The 17,843-nt window shown below is 44.8% G+C and overlaps 1 protein-coding gene across 1 annotated transcript; it reads left to right on the top strand.

The window, feature by feature from the left end:
• Positions 1 to 1,030: 1,030 nt before the first annotated feature.
• LOC142817911 (uncharacterized) lies at positions 1,031 to 16,387 on the top strand. The gene is made up of 2 exons (XM_075895862.1): positions 1,031 to 1,986; positions 14,259 to 16,387. Exons 1-2 carry the CDS (start codon positions 1,951 to 1,953, stop codon positions 14,826 to 14,828), a joined length of 606 nt encoding a protein of 201 aa, XP_075751977.1. The 5' UTR covers positions 1,031 to 1,950; the 3' UTR covers positions 14,829 to 16,387.
• The last annotated feature ends 1,456 nt before the right edge of the window (positions 16,388 to 17,843 follow it).

Raw genomic sequence — 17,843 nt, 5'->3', positions numbered from 1 at the left:
CCTCGCCGTTACTAAACTGCACCTAATAGCAGGTCTGTAACGTATGTGACAAGCCATCACAGCCCCAAAAATAGCAAGTACTGCTACCCTATTTTTTAAAGTGTACTTGAGCTTCCGTTTAGATACCGACAATCTGTTTTACTACCGTTACTCGTTCACCTTGTCATTTCTTCTCCCAAACATGGCGGCAGAAAATTCAATAAGAAGCTGCCGGTAATGGTCAAATGACTGCGTCAATTACCTAACAGCTGTTGAAGCCCAATCCGTCGAGCGCACAGCTCTAACAGTTCTGATGAGCACCTGCGGACTAGTATTCACGCCGGAAGTGGGTCTCCGCTTTCCCGGACCTGACTTCTCAACCAAGCGAACTTCCTCTTTCTCCCCCTCTTTCGGACAGGTTCCTCGGTTTTAATTCATCTGGAGTCACTCACGTGTGCCCACCGCTGAACGTGATCGCATGCACGCACACGCAAGCACGCTCACGCATTTAAGCAAATTGCGGGGAGCAATCCAACCAGTTGGCTCCAGCCGGAAACGAAAGCCAACAACGATCACAGGCTTTGGGTGGGCGGGAAGTGAAGGAGGACCGATACGAGAAGGGCGCTATGATCGGCGTGATGGCCCGCAGGCATACCAGAGACTGTAACTGCCTCGCTCACGCACAATGGGTCAATATGCGAATCAAACAAATATATGCCATCACAAGAGAACGAGACGCGAGAGGGAAAGAAAAGCCAGCGTGTAGCAAAGCAATGAGCGGGTCGTTTTTAATCGAGACAAGTCGAGGTGTTTCTTGTTCCTGTTTTGTCGTCTTCGCCCGAGAGGGTAGCGCAGTGCGGCGAAGCCAACGGGCGCGAACTGGGCGACCTTGCCCAGGCTGCCGTCGCGGCGGATCGGATCAGCTGTTGAGAGCGCGCGTTCAGCTAAAGGCTCGACGACACGCGCGGGGTGCCGTGCACCGACCACGTGGTTTCCTCGCCGCTAGCGAAACTGGAATGCGCCCTCGCACCTGCTGCTGGCGTCGCTGAAAGCGCGGCCACTGGCCGCCGCTCTCCTTTTTCTTTAGCTACCGCAGCGACTGGCAGCAGCGACGCTTTGCGCCGCGCGGGTCACCTCCCCCTCCAGGAGCCCCAGGCCTCCTCCGGAGCCGCTGCCCTTCCGCTCACGCTTCTTCCGCTGACAACTGTGGACTACCGTTAACCTCCAGGTCCCTTGCAGCTGTACTCTCTTTCAAGATAACGACATTCAAGAACTTTCACCTGTCAAGATACAACTCTTTTGTGTTCGCGCTCCCAGAGAGGAGAGGTCCAGGATCACTCGCAAGTACATTCCGGATATCCCAGCCGCCGGAGCCCAGGAGAGTCACTTTTACCTACTGGGGTGTGGTTTTCGGGCGCTGAGAGTCTTCACTCAAGAAGTGTTGGTCGTTGAGCAGTCCCCTGCGCGCATTCGAGTGCGCGTTCCGACGGTGAGGAAGTATATCCAAGTCCATCGGAGCAGCTGTCCTTGACAAGCGCGCCGAGCTTGACTCGCGTCAGTTGCCATCATCTCTTCGACAACGACAGCCTGAACCCAAGAGGACAACATCAAAAGATTGTTTTACCGTACTGCCGGGCTACTCTACAGTTTCCTGACGGATAACCAGAGAAGCCTCGTTCAGGAATAGAAGACGTTTGTTCTTTCCTTGGATCCTGGCGGCGTTGATACCAGCGGTGTTTTCCGTACGAAGTTAGTTGAGTTCTACTTTAAGCTGTACATCGTTAGAACACTGAGGCACTCAAGAACCGGGAATATTCGGCACGTGGGACCTCCTGAACCGAAGGGCACCGGGACAAAGGATTCCATTCCACTGCGACATCTGCCAAGCCGCTCAGCGCCGGGCCTTCACAAACGCGCGGCTATGCTGTTCGGTCTGTGACTGTGGCGGCGCACGCGTCTTGCCGTCCTTCCATGGCCGACATCGGGATGCTGCTCCGTACTGCGCAGGTGACCTTGTCTTACATATTAGCGACTTCGGGTCGCTGGCAGTGTGTCAAAGAAGGGCGTAGGCAATGGCTAAAATTTTGCTGTCAAACATTCACGTGGGCGGAACGAAAAATTCTTGGGCCCTTGAGATTCGTTCAACGATCGCGACCAGCATGCTCACCGCAGCTTGTAAGTACATGTCTAAAGAAGCTATGTTCATGCGGTCATTGCACATTGATGGCAGGTTGTTTGGAAGATTGACTAATTTATTGATTGGTTGGTTGATACGTGGGGTTTAACGTCCCAAAATTACCATATGATTATGAGAGACGCCGACCTCTTGGGGTTCTTTAACGTGCATCCAAATCTGAGAACACGGGCCTACAGCAGTTTTGCCTCCATGGAAAATGCAGCCGCTGCAACCGGGATTCGATCCCGCGACCTGCGGGTCAGCAGCCGAGTACCTTAGCCGTTAGACCACCACGGCGGGGCGGCTGTTTAAAAGACTCAATTATTTGATGCCGCTACATAGTTAACAAGGTGGCAACAGTTGTACAGATACGAAAAGTGTGTTTGCGTTAGGAACATTGTTCGCATCTTGGACAAGAGATTTTCGTATTCGCTTAGCTAAATAAAATGCTAGTGCAACTGTACGCTACAGCGTTTTCGAATGCTGCATAACCCTTTGAAGATCGCCCGTTTGACTAAGTAACAGGAAAATGACAACGTATTAAGAATGCCGTGCTATCTAAGATGTAGCCACTCTATAACATTCATAAAAATTTCCGAAGAGACGCAGGTATCAAATTATTGCTTTGCAGTTAATAGTTGCTAAAAACAGATTCAAAGGCATTCACTAGCAGGCGATGGCCATGTAACGTGGCTATGATTGTAAGATGGCGATTACTTTTATCGACGTTGGAACAATATGGACGTAAAAAAAAAAAGACTTGTGACATGTATATTATTCATTTGCAAGAGCAACGGGAATACTCGAGCCCCACGCCACTTCTGCCGATGTGCTTCAACTAACGTTTTCTATAGGAGCGATAGAAAAGATTTTGTCTTGAGGGGCGCAGGTCATTTGGATTGGCTCAGAGAAGCACAGCGTTAACCTAGAATTTCTTACAATTGCACGTAGGAATTTCGCAGCTTGTCGGCGCATTACCGGTGAAATCGGGCTCGATTGCCTCAGATAACGCAGACAGCTCGACTAGTTGGTAGAGTGTATTGTATAACAGTAAATCATTCAAAATACGGACACCCACGACTACCAGTGATATTGTGGACCGGTTGAAGTATTCATTTAGGGACTTCGCATGATACTAGGGTGGCTCCGGTGGCATCTGTGACACAATCCTATCTTTTTGGCTTATATTAACGGTGTCCTTCTATACTTCACCCTTGTGTCTTTTGCGGTTAAATACGCACCATAATTGCTTTCATCAGAATGTATGGAAGTTGCCTGCACTAAAATCTATCTCTATGCCACACATTACTGAAGCGTGAAAACACAGCTGAAATCGAGGCCTACTGCAAACAGGTTGCAGATAAACAGATTTAATAGACAGAAATGAAGGAAAGGAAGCTATCTAGTTTGATTAATATGTGGGGTTTAACGTCTCAAAACCACTATATGATTATGAGAGACGCCGTAGTGGAGGGCTCCGGAAATTTTGACCACCTGAGGTTCTTCAACGTGCACCCGAATCTGAGCGCATGGGCCTACAACATTTCCGCCTCCATCGGAAATGCAGCCGCCACAGCAAGGATTCGAACCCGTGACCTGCGGGTCAGCAGCCGAGTATCTTAGCTGCTAGACCACTGCGACGGGGCAGAAGCGATCTAGTTAAAGGAAGACATAATAAATGATTATTTGCAACACGCAAGAAAAAGCATCGTCGGAAGCTCCGGTTAGTGAAACACTTCTGAAAAACTGGTATAGAGATAAATGTTTATTCAGAGAGACAGCTCGAGCTTCGAGTCACGGTGCATTGCGAAATTAATATTGAGAAGCGATAAGGTGGCATTAGCGACATTTGCATTTCTCCGATGTCGGGCTGTTCGGATGTAAAGAGGCCGCCAATGGAAGGGCGTAATGGCGAGTGTTCCTCTCTGATGAAACACACGATACGACTGCGTACGTTATGTGAAGTGTGTCGTCTCGGTGAACAGCGGCCTGTTGTAGGTGTAGCAGGTATAGCGTACGTACACTGCTACGAAGCGTGCAACACACACCCTGAAGATTTTTTCTCGGCAGCGAGCTGTATTGATTGTAGGTGTCATTATTTGCATTTCTATCTGAATGACACTAGAAAATTTCGAACTAACTGTAAGCTGAATATTCTGGCACGAACTATGGTACTTCATAATATTTATGCTTGAAGGGATGAAGAGTCGAGACTGAGGAACGTCACAGGAGAAATCGTCTCGGCAAGGGGACTTCGTCTTCGTTAGGACAGCAAATTGTTCACATAAGTGACCAGAAAAATGGCTCGCGCTGTTGTTGCCACATCGGAAAGGCTTAAAACGTGCGATACCACACGAACAAAGGTGAAACTTTCCCTAGTGAGGAGCACGAAACGCTATTGTTTACTACCAGTCTCACCGCTCATGTAAGTAGAACCTCATAAAACGATTATGTAAGTAAGAACGCGCGTGTAAAAAGCGTATTTTTTTCGGGAACGTACAATCCGAGAAAACGCACAATCCGAATTCCCTAAAGCATCGCGTAGTTTTGAGAAAGTTGGCGCCGAATTGTCGAACGAAACGGGAACGTATCAACGAGGTTCTGCTTCCACGCGTATTGACGGAAACCAGTTTTTTGTTGTTGTTTTTTTAATTTGGGCACATTTGCTGTCACAGATGTATGCAATAGCTTGCGATAGAATGGAGAGAAAATAACTGTGATCGAGCGGGCGGAAGAGAGCGAGAAACAAGAAGAACAAAAAAAAACGTGCGCAAGCAAATCTCGCGTATGGTCATACGCGTTCGTGCGCGCACGACCAAACGCAGACGAGTGTGCATGAATCGCCGCTATCGCGAGCATTGTGGTTGTTCCGGCGATTTAGTGGTCCGGACCGCGGAGGATCACGTAGGTCTCGGGAGGGCGGATGATGTGGTCAGTGGGGCACAGGCGTGGGAAGTTCTGGCGTTCGACTCCAGCTGCGCGTGCGGCCTAGTGGACCTCGTTTGCCGAGTTCATCGCGTCCGCGCACGGAAAACAAATCTGCGTTGCCCCGACGGGAGGGATAGAGGAAGAACTCTTGGGGTTACGGTGCGCGATTAACAGGGCGGTCGAGGCTGCCTTCATTTGTTTAATGTAAACCGCGATATACGACGTAAATGGGGTTGGAGCTAATCAAGCTGCTCATCAGCTTTTTCTCCCTGCCTCTTTCATGCTGTGCTTGATGAAAAATAAAGGACCTATTATTATTATTAAATGATTAGCTATCAGGTGCTGTGGTCAAATTAAATGGTGGTCTTACAAATGGACCATGCGTGAGGGCCGCATAGTGGCATATTGGATGAATTTCGAACACGTGACGTATATCGTACAAAAGTCTGCCTTATTAGCACAGTTATTTGCTGCTGCCTCACACACGTTGTACTTGGTATCACATACTCGACCGACACTGCTGTTGTATAACTTGTAAGAGAAGAAAACTCTAAAGTTTACAATGCTTACATTTAATTGCTTCGTAAACAGCCGCTACAAATAGTCCATACTATAGGATCCATGCACTATAGAATAATGGCGCATCGTCTTTGAGCGCACCCGCTTCTTTCTTGCGTTGTTTTGCCTTTTTAAAATATTTGCACTACCAATCGACTCTGTTTGTGGTACTCACAAGTTCCGTGAACGAATAGCTACTAATTAAAAAGCTGCACACATACAGTCACCATTAACGGTGATATCGACGGACATCGTATGTTGTTCAGCAATTCATACTACCATTTTGTACATGCTTTCTCCTCTTATGTTGTAAGCTTGAAAGTGGATCGGCACATAGCAACGTAAGAACAGATGTCAATGATGAAGTGGGCTTGGGCGTTAGCAGAGCAACATGAAGCTGCAGTAAGACGCCCATAGCAAAAAGTATTTTTGCAGTCGGGTACTGGGGAAGTCCAGAGGCGAAGCACTGCTTCTGCGAAAAAAGTGATTATCGTTAGTGAGCCCTGTAGTGCATAATGAACATTTCCTTGTAGCAAGCCTTCACCTTTAAAGGGTTTTTCCGATAGCCACTCTCCGAAGATCCCATCAACGAGAGATTTGCTAGCCTTGAGCTGATTTTCTTCACACATCTCGGCGGTATTTTTGGCAGCGAACAGCTGGTCGAAATACTCGGTCATCATAGCATATATAGTTTCAGTTGTCAAAAATACATATGCGGGAAAGGATAATAAAGCCACCGAGCAGGTTTCCTTTGTAACAGTGTTGGCCTGTTGGCACCGGATGCTATGATAACGATGTCTCTTGAGGATAACCTAAAAGTTCCCGCTTACCCGGTTTGCTGCAGGCACAACCAGTTCTTCCGCGCGTTGCCGGCGGCCGGTCCAACAGCCAGAACGATTCAACATTGGAGAATTTACCGGCTTTTCATTACTGGACTAATTCTAGGCGCCATTTCAAGAATTGATTTGAGAGTTCAAACAAAAATGACAGAATAACAACTGTTAATTACATATGAGATGTCAAAGTTTATGCAGTTAGCACAATCATCGCCGCTTAATCTTACAGGAGTGTCATTAGAGTTTATGATACTGAATGGAGCTAGTGTAAGTGAAAAAGTAGAGAAGAGTAATAACACTAACTTCGAGCATACGCCATTCCCGTAAGCAGCGTCGAATACAATGCTAGATGTCAGCAAATGATATTAAATTGCATGACAAATTTAAGAAAAAAAAACGTCATTCCGTTCATCACTCAGGAGAACTAACCAAGTACTCTCACAATCAGAACATAGTCCCGAAATCACATAGGCTTCAGCAATTTCTCGACTTGGTTTCAAAACTCGTTTTATACTGGACGAGTATAACATGAGTGCTTCTGGCTACATGGTAAAAAAATATGGGTGTCTCAAAATACTTGTTGTAGCTGCATGTCACGTACGGGCGTTGAACTCTGTATTAGTCGCTCTTTTCCGCGGACCAAGGTTGTCGTAAGACAACGCCTTTACTTGTTTATCTCCTTTCCTTGAGCTCACTAGCGCTGTTCAAAAATTTTGCCGCTTATTGTATCGCGTATATTGTTGCCCACCAGTTTCTTTTAGATTAAGCTTGTCACCGTGTTTTTTCGTATAAGCTATAGCCTTTAGAATTTTAGATCAGGTATTTGCTGCAAAATGAGCATATGAAATGTATACAATAGACTGGATACCAGGACATTAAGGAACCCACTTCGTCGCGTAGTGAATGCATACAGACGTCAATTCTTCGTGCCACCCTCGTTGCTTCGTCATAATACATACCTCTTTTCTTTTTGTTCCCTGAATATTAGAAGGACGAAGCGCACTAAATTTATTCATATACCTATTTTTATGAACTGCAGCCCTACTGAGGTTGAGGTAAGATGTTTATATTATCTTTCTCATATATTACACACCACTTTCAAAGAGAACACTCGCAAAATGGCAATTCATGAATATATCCGGGTAAAACGTTCCGCAGTTAAACTGCTTTCGGGAAAAAAAGTTTAATTGAGCATGTCAGTTCTAGTTTAAACTGTTGAATTCTTTACTTAGTGACTCCTATACGAGTACGAGAATGATCGTAGCCGACATTTTCTCGATGCGCACAATTTCTCAAAATATATCAATTATTGCTAACGCAGACACTCGAGGCAAACTTGTGCCGTTGGCGTCGCCGTTGAAAAGCTGTTCATGCATCAGCTGCCGCAAACTCGCAGCCTTGATAGCGTTGATGGTTTGGAGGCTTCGTAAGACGTTCGATTCCTTGGCAGAAAAACCGAAAGGCAGGCACTGTAGTACACAGCTCACATCAAGACGAACGAATAAAACAAGTGCGAGAAATAGAGACGACCAAATTAGGCGCGAAAGAACGCGACCGGGTTGAAAGGGCAGGGTGCACGGCATCATTAGTGAGGCACACAACGATGAACAATGTAACATTTTGTTCGATCTAAAGGCGTTCAATTGCAGAAAAGCGTGCGCAGGCATCGACATTTTAATTCACAACCAGTGCCCAAAGACGGGCAACACCACTCTTCAGGCGCGCAGTTTGGCGCCTTTTGTAGCCCTTACGGGGTATATAATGCCACATATCAATGTGTTGCACATTCGAGAACGTTCCTCGGGGTTTTCAAGTAAGAACGAATGTCGTTTCGCCAACCCTGCGGAAAGTCCGCTTTCACACGCCTCGCTGGCCGCTGCATGGGTGCCAGAACGGTTGGAATCGAGCCACGAAAAAAATTAGAAAATAAACAAACAAAAAACACTTGGCGCGACATGCCGAACCTATCGTCAGTGCGGCCTCCCAAAGAGCCGTCTGGCTCGTGGTTGTCGGATTGAAACGTGCCTCAGTTTGACCGGTGGAAGCAAAAAGAAAAAAAAAAAAAAAACAAGGAGAGAAATTGTGTTCGAATATGTATGCCGCATTTTGCGGCCTTGAGGTAGCCGCGCGCTTTGAGGCACAGCGATTATACCAACGCCGGTTCTTTTTTCGCATTATACTTACTTTTCGTTTTCTTTTCATTCTTTTTCCACAGTGCTCCGTCTTCGATTGGAGGCCAAGCTGAAGCGATTAAGCTTATAAGTAACGGCGTATTTTAGTGTAGAGCGGCATTTCGGTTCCTCCTAGGGTTCCAGTTCGCGGTATACACTGCAGTGCAACTGAGGGTGTGTGTCGACGTTAAATGTTGGTGCGTCTGTTGCGCCCTAGTTAAAATTCATCTATGCCTCACGGGGCATTGCGGTGTTGTCCATGCAGGTCTGACCAGATGCCGTCACGTTTAGGAGATGGAACGTGACTGCATGTGTTTCGGTACCTTACACTTCTTGTTAAGTGGCACGCTGAAAGGACGATTGTTCAACAATCGGCTACTTTGAAATGTCTAGACGTTCATGAGCAGCTTATGATGATGATAGTGGTGGTGTCCTAAATATGGCTCATACCCACTGAAGGGGATCGGCCAAGAATTAAATTACCGAGAAGGGATTTTCAATAGTGAATATTTATGATAAAATTAATGCATGTAAAACTGAAAGAGTGCAATAACTGCTTTTCTCCCATTCCAACCAGACAGTATATTCATATAAGCTCGACTACAAATGAACGTGATTGAAAAAGTCATACTCATAATATTATTTTAAAAAATACCTCTTTGCTAACAAAAGCGCTCTTCCTACTCCTCTTCCTTCTGCTACATTTAACATGATATGATCGTAACTTGGTTTCTTTAGGTTGTGTGAACAGAAATAACTATAAATGTCAACAAGTTTTGTGAGAAGCAACTTTCGCAAAATTCAGAGTGAAGCGCTGTGGCCTAAAATTAACGAATCTACTGCACAGAGCAAGGCTGTCAATATGACATTACTACGACAGAATCGAACAGGAAGAAGTAAGAAGGAAGAAGTATGAAGGAAGTATACAAAAAGAAGTATGCAGACGACAGAACATTCGCTTGCTAACGGTAACTACCATTTGAATATACTGAGATCAACACTATATAGAGGTGGTTTAAAACCAGCGCGAAAGGCGTACGGAGGACGAAATAACTTCAGGAGATACTCGGCACTGTGAATTTCGTTTAGCTTGCTAATAGTTCAGTCGTCTGCGCAGATTCTGCTTTCTCTATGTTACCCTCTAATGGCAATAAACCGTGTTTTGCGTTCGCTTCGCTTTGTCTTACGACCCGTTTGATCAGTTTTGTAGAAGAAAGAGACATAGAAAGAAAAAATGAAGGGGAAAGGAAACGAGGTTAACCGAGCTCAGCTCGGTTGGCTACACTACACGTGGGGGAAACGAAAGGGGTAATAGTAGTTAACATAAATAAGAAAGAAGAGTAAGAAAAGAGGAAATATAAAAGAAGCTTTTACTACCTAGAAGACCTCCATATTACGAAACACACCGTAGTAGAGGGCACTAGATTAATTTTAAGCAGCTTGGTTATCTTAGTAGCACCTAAACATAAGTACAAGGCGGTTGTTGCGTTTCACCCCTATAAAACTTCGGTTTTCATTGTCCCAGCTCGAGAATGCATTGTCATGCTTAGTATCCTTATCGTATAACAGTTAAACCACTACCGCTGGTACATTTCGTTTTATAGAAACCGAACAGGTTGGAAAGCTAGTTAAGAAATAGAGATAAGAAATAAAGAATAAAACATAAGGAGTTGAAGGAGCTGAAATTCTCGGACAGCGTAAGCATTGTCATCGCGGAGACTAAGCTCACAAGTGCAAGCGAATCCAGGAGTGAAATCGATTGCGGCGGGCGCAGAACATCGCCTCCGGTCGGTCGTGATGGGCGTGATGGCTGCGCACGCATTCTGAGCGCCTATCGACAGGGACGAATTTCGTAACGTCGGCCGTCACTCGCGCGAGGCACAAACGAATGCGCGGCGTGCTCGCATTATTAGACCGCGTGACCGCGGACGGCGTGATTGAAGCATTAGGAATGGAAATCTACGCGGGTAGAAACGCCATGCACGTGTCTCTACGTTACCCCTTAACACTTCGGTATTTTACATGGACATCGACCGACAGCTGGAGTGGCAGCGACGCTTTTCTGTTGGTCCAAGGTTGACTGCGCCTTAGAATGCGCGTTGCATTTGAAAAGGCCCTACATAGCTCCTTCGTATACTGATGCACGTTCGTGCTGAGGCGTGAATACAACCAGGCGAAAAGCGTTCGCACGCGTAAAGAAAGGCCGTCCGCATACCCTCATGATAACGTTTATTGTCCACACAACCGACATTGCTACATCTTAAATTTTATTCTTGCACTGCGCAAACATATCTGAGTTCATGGCATGTCAGCCATTGCAGTTACCTAGATAACGGTCGATGGGAGTCTAGGCTTGTGTAGACTAAGAAAGAAATCAGCATTTCTTTTTACTTTTTGGTGTGCCATCACAGAAAAAGTAAAGCTGATATCCTGAAGAATATTGCATTTATTCCATATTGGCTTGTCATCCTAGGTGGAAAACCAGAAGGATCAGGAAATAAATCCCCAATAGTGTATTATGCTTCGCAGAAAATTGGTTTTACTGACTCTCAGGGGCTTGTGGTTGCCTAATCAGTTACGTCTTTGTCTGTCGCCTCTTTGCCCTCGTTTTAAGTTGCACTGCGCCAAATGGTGTTCAATAAATCACCCTGAAAGTGCTAGGTCATGCATCGAAGTTGTGAAGGGAAGATGCTAACCACGCTCATGGACTCGTGGCTTCGCAATCACGAAGCCATCCTGCTTAATTTCCTGATTTTAAAATATTTCTTACTCGCTCATTCATTATATTTCCGCGTTATGTATACCAGCTTTCCCGCCAGCATGTTGTTGAGGGGAGGGGAAATTTACTAGAGGTAATTATTGATTCATTGTTATTTTTTTCATTTCGACTGTCTGCTTTAAAAATTTTGAAGAGCCGCACGTCCCCTGTGCAAGTTGCTACAAATGTGGTGCGCTTAGGTTGGCGTCTGAAAGCTATCTTTTTATTTATTTGTTTATTATTTATTTCTATTCATTTTCAACATACTGTTAACCCCTTACAGGGTTTTAAGAAGAATGGGAGTAAACGAAAAAAAAAAGAGGAAAACCATTAACATCAGTAAAAACAGTTACCCTGGCTGTAGCAGATTTGCTGAACAACACAAATTAGGCAACAAGAGACTACATGCACAAGTCAAGCGGTATTGAATAGTACATTCACGTTATATAAACTTAACAGACAAAACAACAGCATAAGTCACACTTGCAACGGTGATTGTACTAGCATAAAAGGCGATACAAGAAGCAAATCACGAGAAAGATACATTACATATTACGCAGTCAAGCTGATGATTATTTAACATGTCTACCTTACAGCCTTTTTATAAATTGGTCAGTTATACGCTGCTCGACATTAAGTTGGTCAATAACATTACATTCCGGAATGCATCCAGAAAAAAAACAGGAATAATAGAAAGTATTATTATTACACTTGCATTATCGGCATGTGTGATCATGTGTATGACGTGTCTGTCTTGTTATTTATTGGTAATGTAGGTAGTAAATCTCATTGCATTTCATTACACACTGTATTTCATGGGACACATGTAGGATGTGTAAAGGTTTTGAGAATATGGCAATATGCAGACTGATAGAATTTTATTTACGTGTTAGTTAATAGAAATGTGGTCTGCTCAAAATTGCTGGTCCCGCGTCAAAACTATCAAAAACAATACCTACAAGTACGAAAACAACTACAGTAGCGAACGACTAAATCACAAATAATTTACGCGTTTCGTCAGCGTTATCGACGAGTACTCAAAAAGGTCAAATGGCTCACAAGCAGCAGTGACGAAAACGTCTTTTTCACTTTATCCATGCAGAGGTAGTCATGACGAAAATTTAGTTTCATCAATTTAAAAAAAATTCTTTAGTGAATTACCATGAATATCTCATGCTTGCATTAATATTAAGAGGAAGTTCCAACGAGTGCAGATGATAGGCATATCGTTAGCAGTTGTTTGGTTATTCCTTAGTGACCTGGAGCCACCCACCACGGAAGATCGGCCATGAGACGGATGGTACCTCATTTTAGAGATATTATTTGTTTTAAATTTCGAATATGTTTTGGTTAATGAGTGTTTAAAATGAGGTTCACTGGTACAATAGGGGTTTCAAAAATAATAAATGAAGATAGTTACTATGATTCCATCATTAGTGACATATCACCAAATGGCAGTAGTAAGAGTAATATTAATAATAAACGCTTCGAAATGACAAGCTTCATGAATGTATTTCATTATTTTGGGTGGCTTTAGAGGTAGCAGATTGCTGTAAAAAATAAGGAAGGATGCAATGGCGGAGGCCTGCCACGGGCGTAATTCTGCAACGCGATGCTAACGCACGTTTCAGCAAAGGCGTGGCCTGTCTGTCCTTGCCGCACCCCGCCTGCGATCTCGACCTTGCTCGAGCACTAAGTGACGCAAATGACATGGTGCGGTAGTGGGAAAGAAATTTTCAGCCCGCTGCGGCGTTTGTTGAGCAGAGTCGGCCATACGAACACGACTTGTGGTTGTGTTGGCCCCTATCTTATTGATTTATTCAAAAATTTGCTCATTATGCCGCACACAACGAAGTCAGCTATTTGTTCGTCACATTGACCTAATTGTTATTACGTTGCGCAGCTCAGCATGAACTCGCAGGGTGTAGATTCCTAAATGGCGCTTATACCATAAAATAAAATCCAAGGAATGCGAAATTGCATCATGTAATCAAAACTAGTGCCGAACCGTGAAGTGCGCCATCGCGAACATAAGTAAATAAGTAAGTAAATAAAAATAAATAACTCCGATACCTTGTTTGTATTTAAACTTGTGCTTTTGTACTTGTTACTTGTGCTTTTTGTATTTAAGCTTTGGTACTGTCCATGTGCTCCTGGGGATAGCAATAAACGATTAACTTTAAACACATCATGTTCCTCAATCTGAACCGGAATTTGAGTACATGGGTCTCTGTGAAACATGCATGATGCAACTTTTGCGTATTATTTTTGCGGCATTTCTTCGGCAATAGCGCAAGTAAACATTCTTGTGATACCTAGATGTGATTTGTTCGACTCCCTACTGTCTCCATTCGATGTGTATTTCACATGCATTTCTTTATGATTTAATACATACAGCACATACCAACAAAATTTATCATAGGCATTGTGCAGATAACCTGTAAGCCAACCTACCCATACTGCTACTGTGAAAAGTTAATACTATTTTATTTTAAAATACAAGAAATGTAGGTAAGGAGACAAAAAAGAAGCAAGGACACCACAAGATTTTCACGCCTTGTGGTGCCCTGACTTCCTCTTGTGTCCGTGTTTGCACATCCTGTCTTTTAGAATAAATACCAACCAACGGAGCTCTCTGTTGTTCTGGCGACAGTTATGCCACTTCGAATGGTAGTTGGTGAAATCAAACAGAGTGAAAGAAACGAAGATCAGTAGTATAAAAAAGCAGGGATGCTGACCAGCTTTTCATTAAACCGACTGAAGGAATATACTCACAGAGGGCCACTTTTTGCATACGTGGTACTGGGCGTCAGAAAAAAATTGTTATTGATGAATCCCTGCTTATGGCGTAGGTGTACTGGGTTGCGCTGCTGGCGGCGCTTCTGCTGAGCGCCACAGTCCTGGACTCCGCCCCCGTCGGAGTGGCGCCACTGTCGGAGCTACCGCAGGACCTGCAGCAGCTGCAGCAGCAGCATTTTCCTGTTCCCGTGGCCTCGCGAGCCGTCGTCAGCACAGTGAGCAGCGTCAGCGCCATCACCACCACCACCAGCACAAACAGTGCAAGTGCCACCACGCGCTCACCGAACACCTCCGCCTCTAAGCCTGACGGCGTCGGAGCCCTGGAAGGCTCGGCCTCGTCCACCTTCCACCTGCTGGATGAGTTCTTGGACTACACTGGCAGTGGCCAAAACCTGACCGAGCCTGGAGTCATCAGCAGCAGCTACCGCCTCGGCTACACCGTCGACACAGGCGGAAGCCTTCGCAAGTTTCGATATGAGGAACGCACGCCAGAGGGCGCCATCGTAGGAGAGTTTGGCTTCCACAAGAACGACGGCGTCATTCGCGGCGTCCGCTACACGGCCGAACCGGGAGTTCATCCGAGAGTGCTCTACGAGGCGCTCGTCAAATTCTTTTCCTTGTGAGCCAGAACGCGGGACGACCGTTTTAGCCAGTGAGAGCTAGCTTTCAACGTTGAAAGCCCACGCCATGGTAAAGAAACCCGCTCGTTCCACCTGCCAACGCAAGTTCCATAGCCGGAGAAATGTGTATTCACGTGTGTTCGACGCAGTGTTCGGTGCTTTCGTCCGCAAAGCCTTGACATGTTCAGTTTCCCATGGTTTCCTGTTCTGTGTGAGCATGGCATGAAACCTCTTGCTGTCTGCTTCTCAAGAAATAGAAGGGACTGTGCAATGCCAATCGTCGAATGGAACGTGACCTTTTTCTGGGACACCGGTGAACTTGTAGAGCGAAGTATCCGTGATGCAGCGGAGTAGACCTATTAATTACTATAAAAGGCAATCGCAAGAGACTTAGCGTCTCTTTCCATGGTGGCCGTTCTTGCTATGCGAGTTATCACATACACACGATGGCCTTACAGGGGAATTGCCCGAGGCTCATTCTGGATAGGTTGCGTGTATACATCCTGAGCTATATACGCTGAGAAGCTTTAGACAGATAAATAAACAAGCAGGACGATAAGCGGAGTGGACGCGGTTCCGACTAAAATTGTCATAAACAACGGCTTCTCTTTCGGCTCCAGCGAGACTGGAAAGTAAAGGGTTGCGAAGCTGTGAAACTGAATGAAAACCGCGTGAACTTGCATCAGAGGATTAACGGTTGGAATAGATTACCCTGAAAGTTTCAAGGGTCTCATATAATCATTTTTGGTACCAGTGGTTGTACACTACTTGAGCCACTATGCCAAGCTACCGAAGCCTGGTTCAACTAAAAAGTATTCAGTATTAAGTGAGAAGCGCTGCTGTGCATGTGCCCGAAAAGACGCGAGAACGTTTCCTCACAGTTTACAATGTAAAAAAAATAAAACTAGATAAGTGGATTTTAGTTAGCGGGAGGTTACAATGTGGCATCTGCGGAACTCTACGGGAAAATATGATTGCCTAAGCGCTGCCATGCCCATTTTTTTTTACTACCGATAAACTCAATATACAATATACTTCCCTCGCATCCATACACATTGTACAACAATTTGCTGAGTCGCCCTACATAAGGCCTTCTCTCCTTTATGTAGTAAAGGTAGCAGTATGTTCGTTGTGCATTTCCTGAACGGAATTGTGGAGACTGGGAGTTCTATTAGAGGTCTTTGTTGGTTGACCTCCACCGATTTTTCTCATTCCTACTTGCGTTTTGACTGTTCAACTTAAGGAAACTCGAGTTGAGAAGAATAGGAGGAAAAGAACGGCAGGAAGGTTAACCAGCCTATGGGCAGCCAGTTGGCTACCCTGCGCAATGTCGATGCACGTGCGTGTTCGTCAAACTTGTCGAAGCGCAGGTGATAACGTCCCCATAATAGGGAGATATTTATTCTTCAATAAAGTCTTTCGTAAGAACGTTGTTCAATCGCAAAATAAATGCAGAAGTGTACCAAGGATCGGTTGCTTACCTTTATGTAACGGGAACTTTTATTCTTAAAAAAGATATCTTCTTTACAATTTTCTGAAAGAAATAAAAGTTATAATACATATGTCTCGGTTTTCTTTCAAGCAGAGCAGTTGTTGCTCGCGTAAGGTGAGGCGACTATACGCAGCCTTCGGGGAATGTGTATAAGGTAAGTACTAAGGACGTAGAGCGAGAGAGAAACCATTTTACATAAATTTAGATACGTTCGTTGGCTCAGCCAAGACCCCATATGCGTCGGCCAAGGTGCTCTTGGGTCCGGGCAGAAGTTTTTTTCGGGGTGAGGACGGGGGTCAACCAACTTTATGTACGTTCATGCACGTGTTTGTACGCGAATGCCTCACGCAGAACACACATGCAACCCCCTTCTCCATACCATATTTTGGGTGTGCCACTGGCAAGTAGAAATTTATGTTTGGTAGCTTTTATCTTCCATTATCTATTTTCTTATAAATTTACCTTAAAGTAACGTGTTTCTGGGCAATCTGGCTAACACTTAGTGCAGCCACGCGTTTGTGTTTGTTTTATTTTGCGTTACGATGTTTTGTTTACCTTTGGATAGTTTCTGTAGGTTACTAGACTTTGCGTTCAAAGGATAAAAATAATTATACGCACGAACTTTACAGTTCATTCTGTCATGGACTACGAAAACCTATTAAATTCCCGTTAAAACAAGTAGTCTTTTTTTCACGATAGCACTCGATCAATTTGAACAAAATTGTCTCCAGTAAGCGGTAAAAGTTCATTATATTTCCTGCAGCAATCAGCTGCGCATTTCATGCCACAGATATGTTTTCCTAAAACTGTTTATTTATTTATTTATTTTATTTGCAGATACGCAAGGACACATAATAAAAGAGGAAGGGAACAATGAGCAACTGCGGAAAGGCACAACGCCTGCTTACTCTTTTGAGGAGGGGGGAAGAGGAAATGAAGTTAGGAGGAAAGAAAAAGAGAAGAAGATAGGAATCGCAAAGAAAACAATGACGAAGAATTAAACGAGTACCAGTTCATACCAAAAAAAAAACACAAAACAACGCGTATAAGTGGGTGGCCAGGCTCCTTTGGTACCTAAAAGTCAGTAGAGCTAGATGGGTCTTGTCGCGTCGAGAAACACTTCTCGGAAGGAGGTAATCTCTATAGTTGCCCACTTTTAAATCCATGAAACCAGTATTTCTTAGTCTGCGATGCCTGCTGTGGGAGAATGCGGGACTGTGCATACTTTAAGATGTTCAAGCGCTTCCCAGGAGCCACAATCTATATATATACGCACAATGGAGTGTCAGCAGTGTCCTTGGTGGCACAATCATGTGCCAATAAAAAATGTTTGGATTGTTGTACTCAAAACAAGATGTTTAAAAATAAGCAACAATGAAGTGAACGAAGATCCCGCATTTCTCGGAAGACAATTCTCCAAAAAACTGCAGTGGTAGTTTAGCGGCTAAATTGTGGGGGTGCTGTGCTCGCCGACGCTGGTTCGATTCCTGCCCACGGCCAACCCGTTTCGAAGAAGGCGTAGTTAG

Source organism: Rhipicephalus microplus, chromosome 5 (genome assembly GCF_043290135.1).
Source record: "Rhipicephalus microplus isolate Deutch F79 chromosome 5, USDA_Rmic, whole genome shotgun sequence".
In the NCBI taxonomy this organism is placed as follows: Eukaryota; Metazoa; Arthropoda; class Arachnida; order Ixodida; family Ixodidae; genus Rhipicephalus; species Rhipicephalus microplus.
Note: the sequence above shows the minus strand (reverse complement) of the source record. Positions and strands in the feature narration are given on the sequence as shown.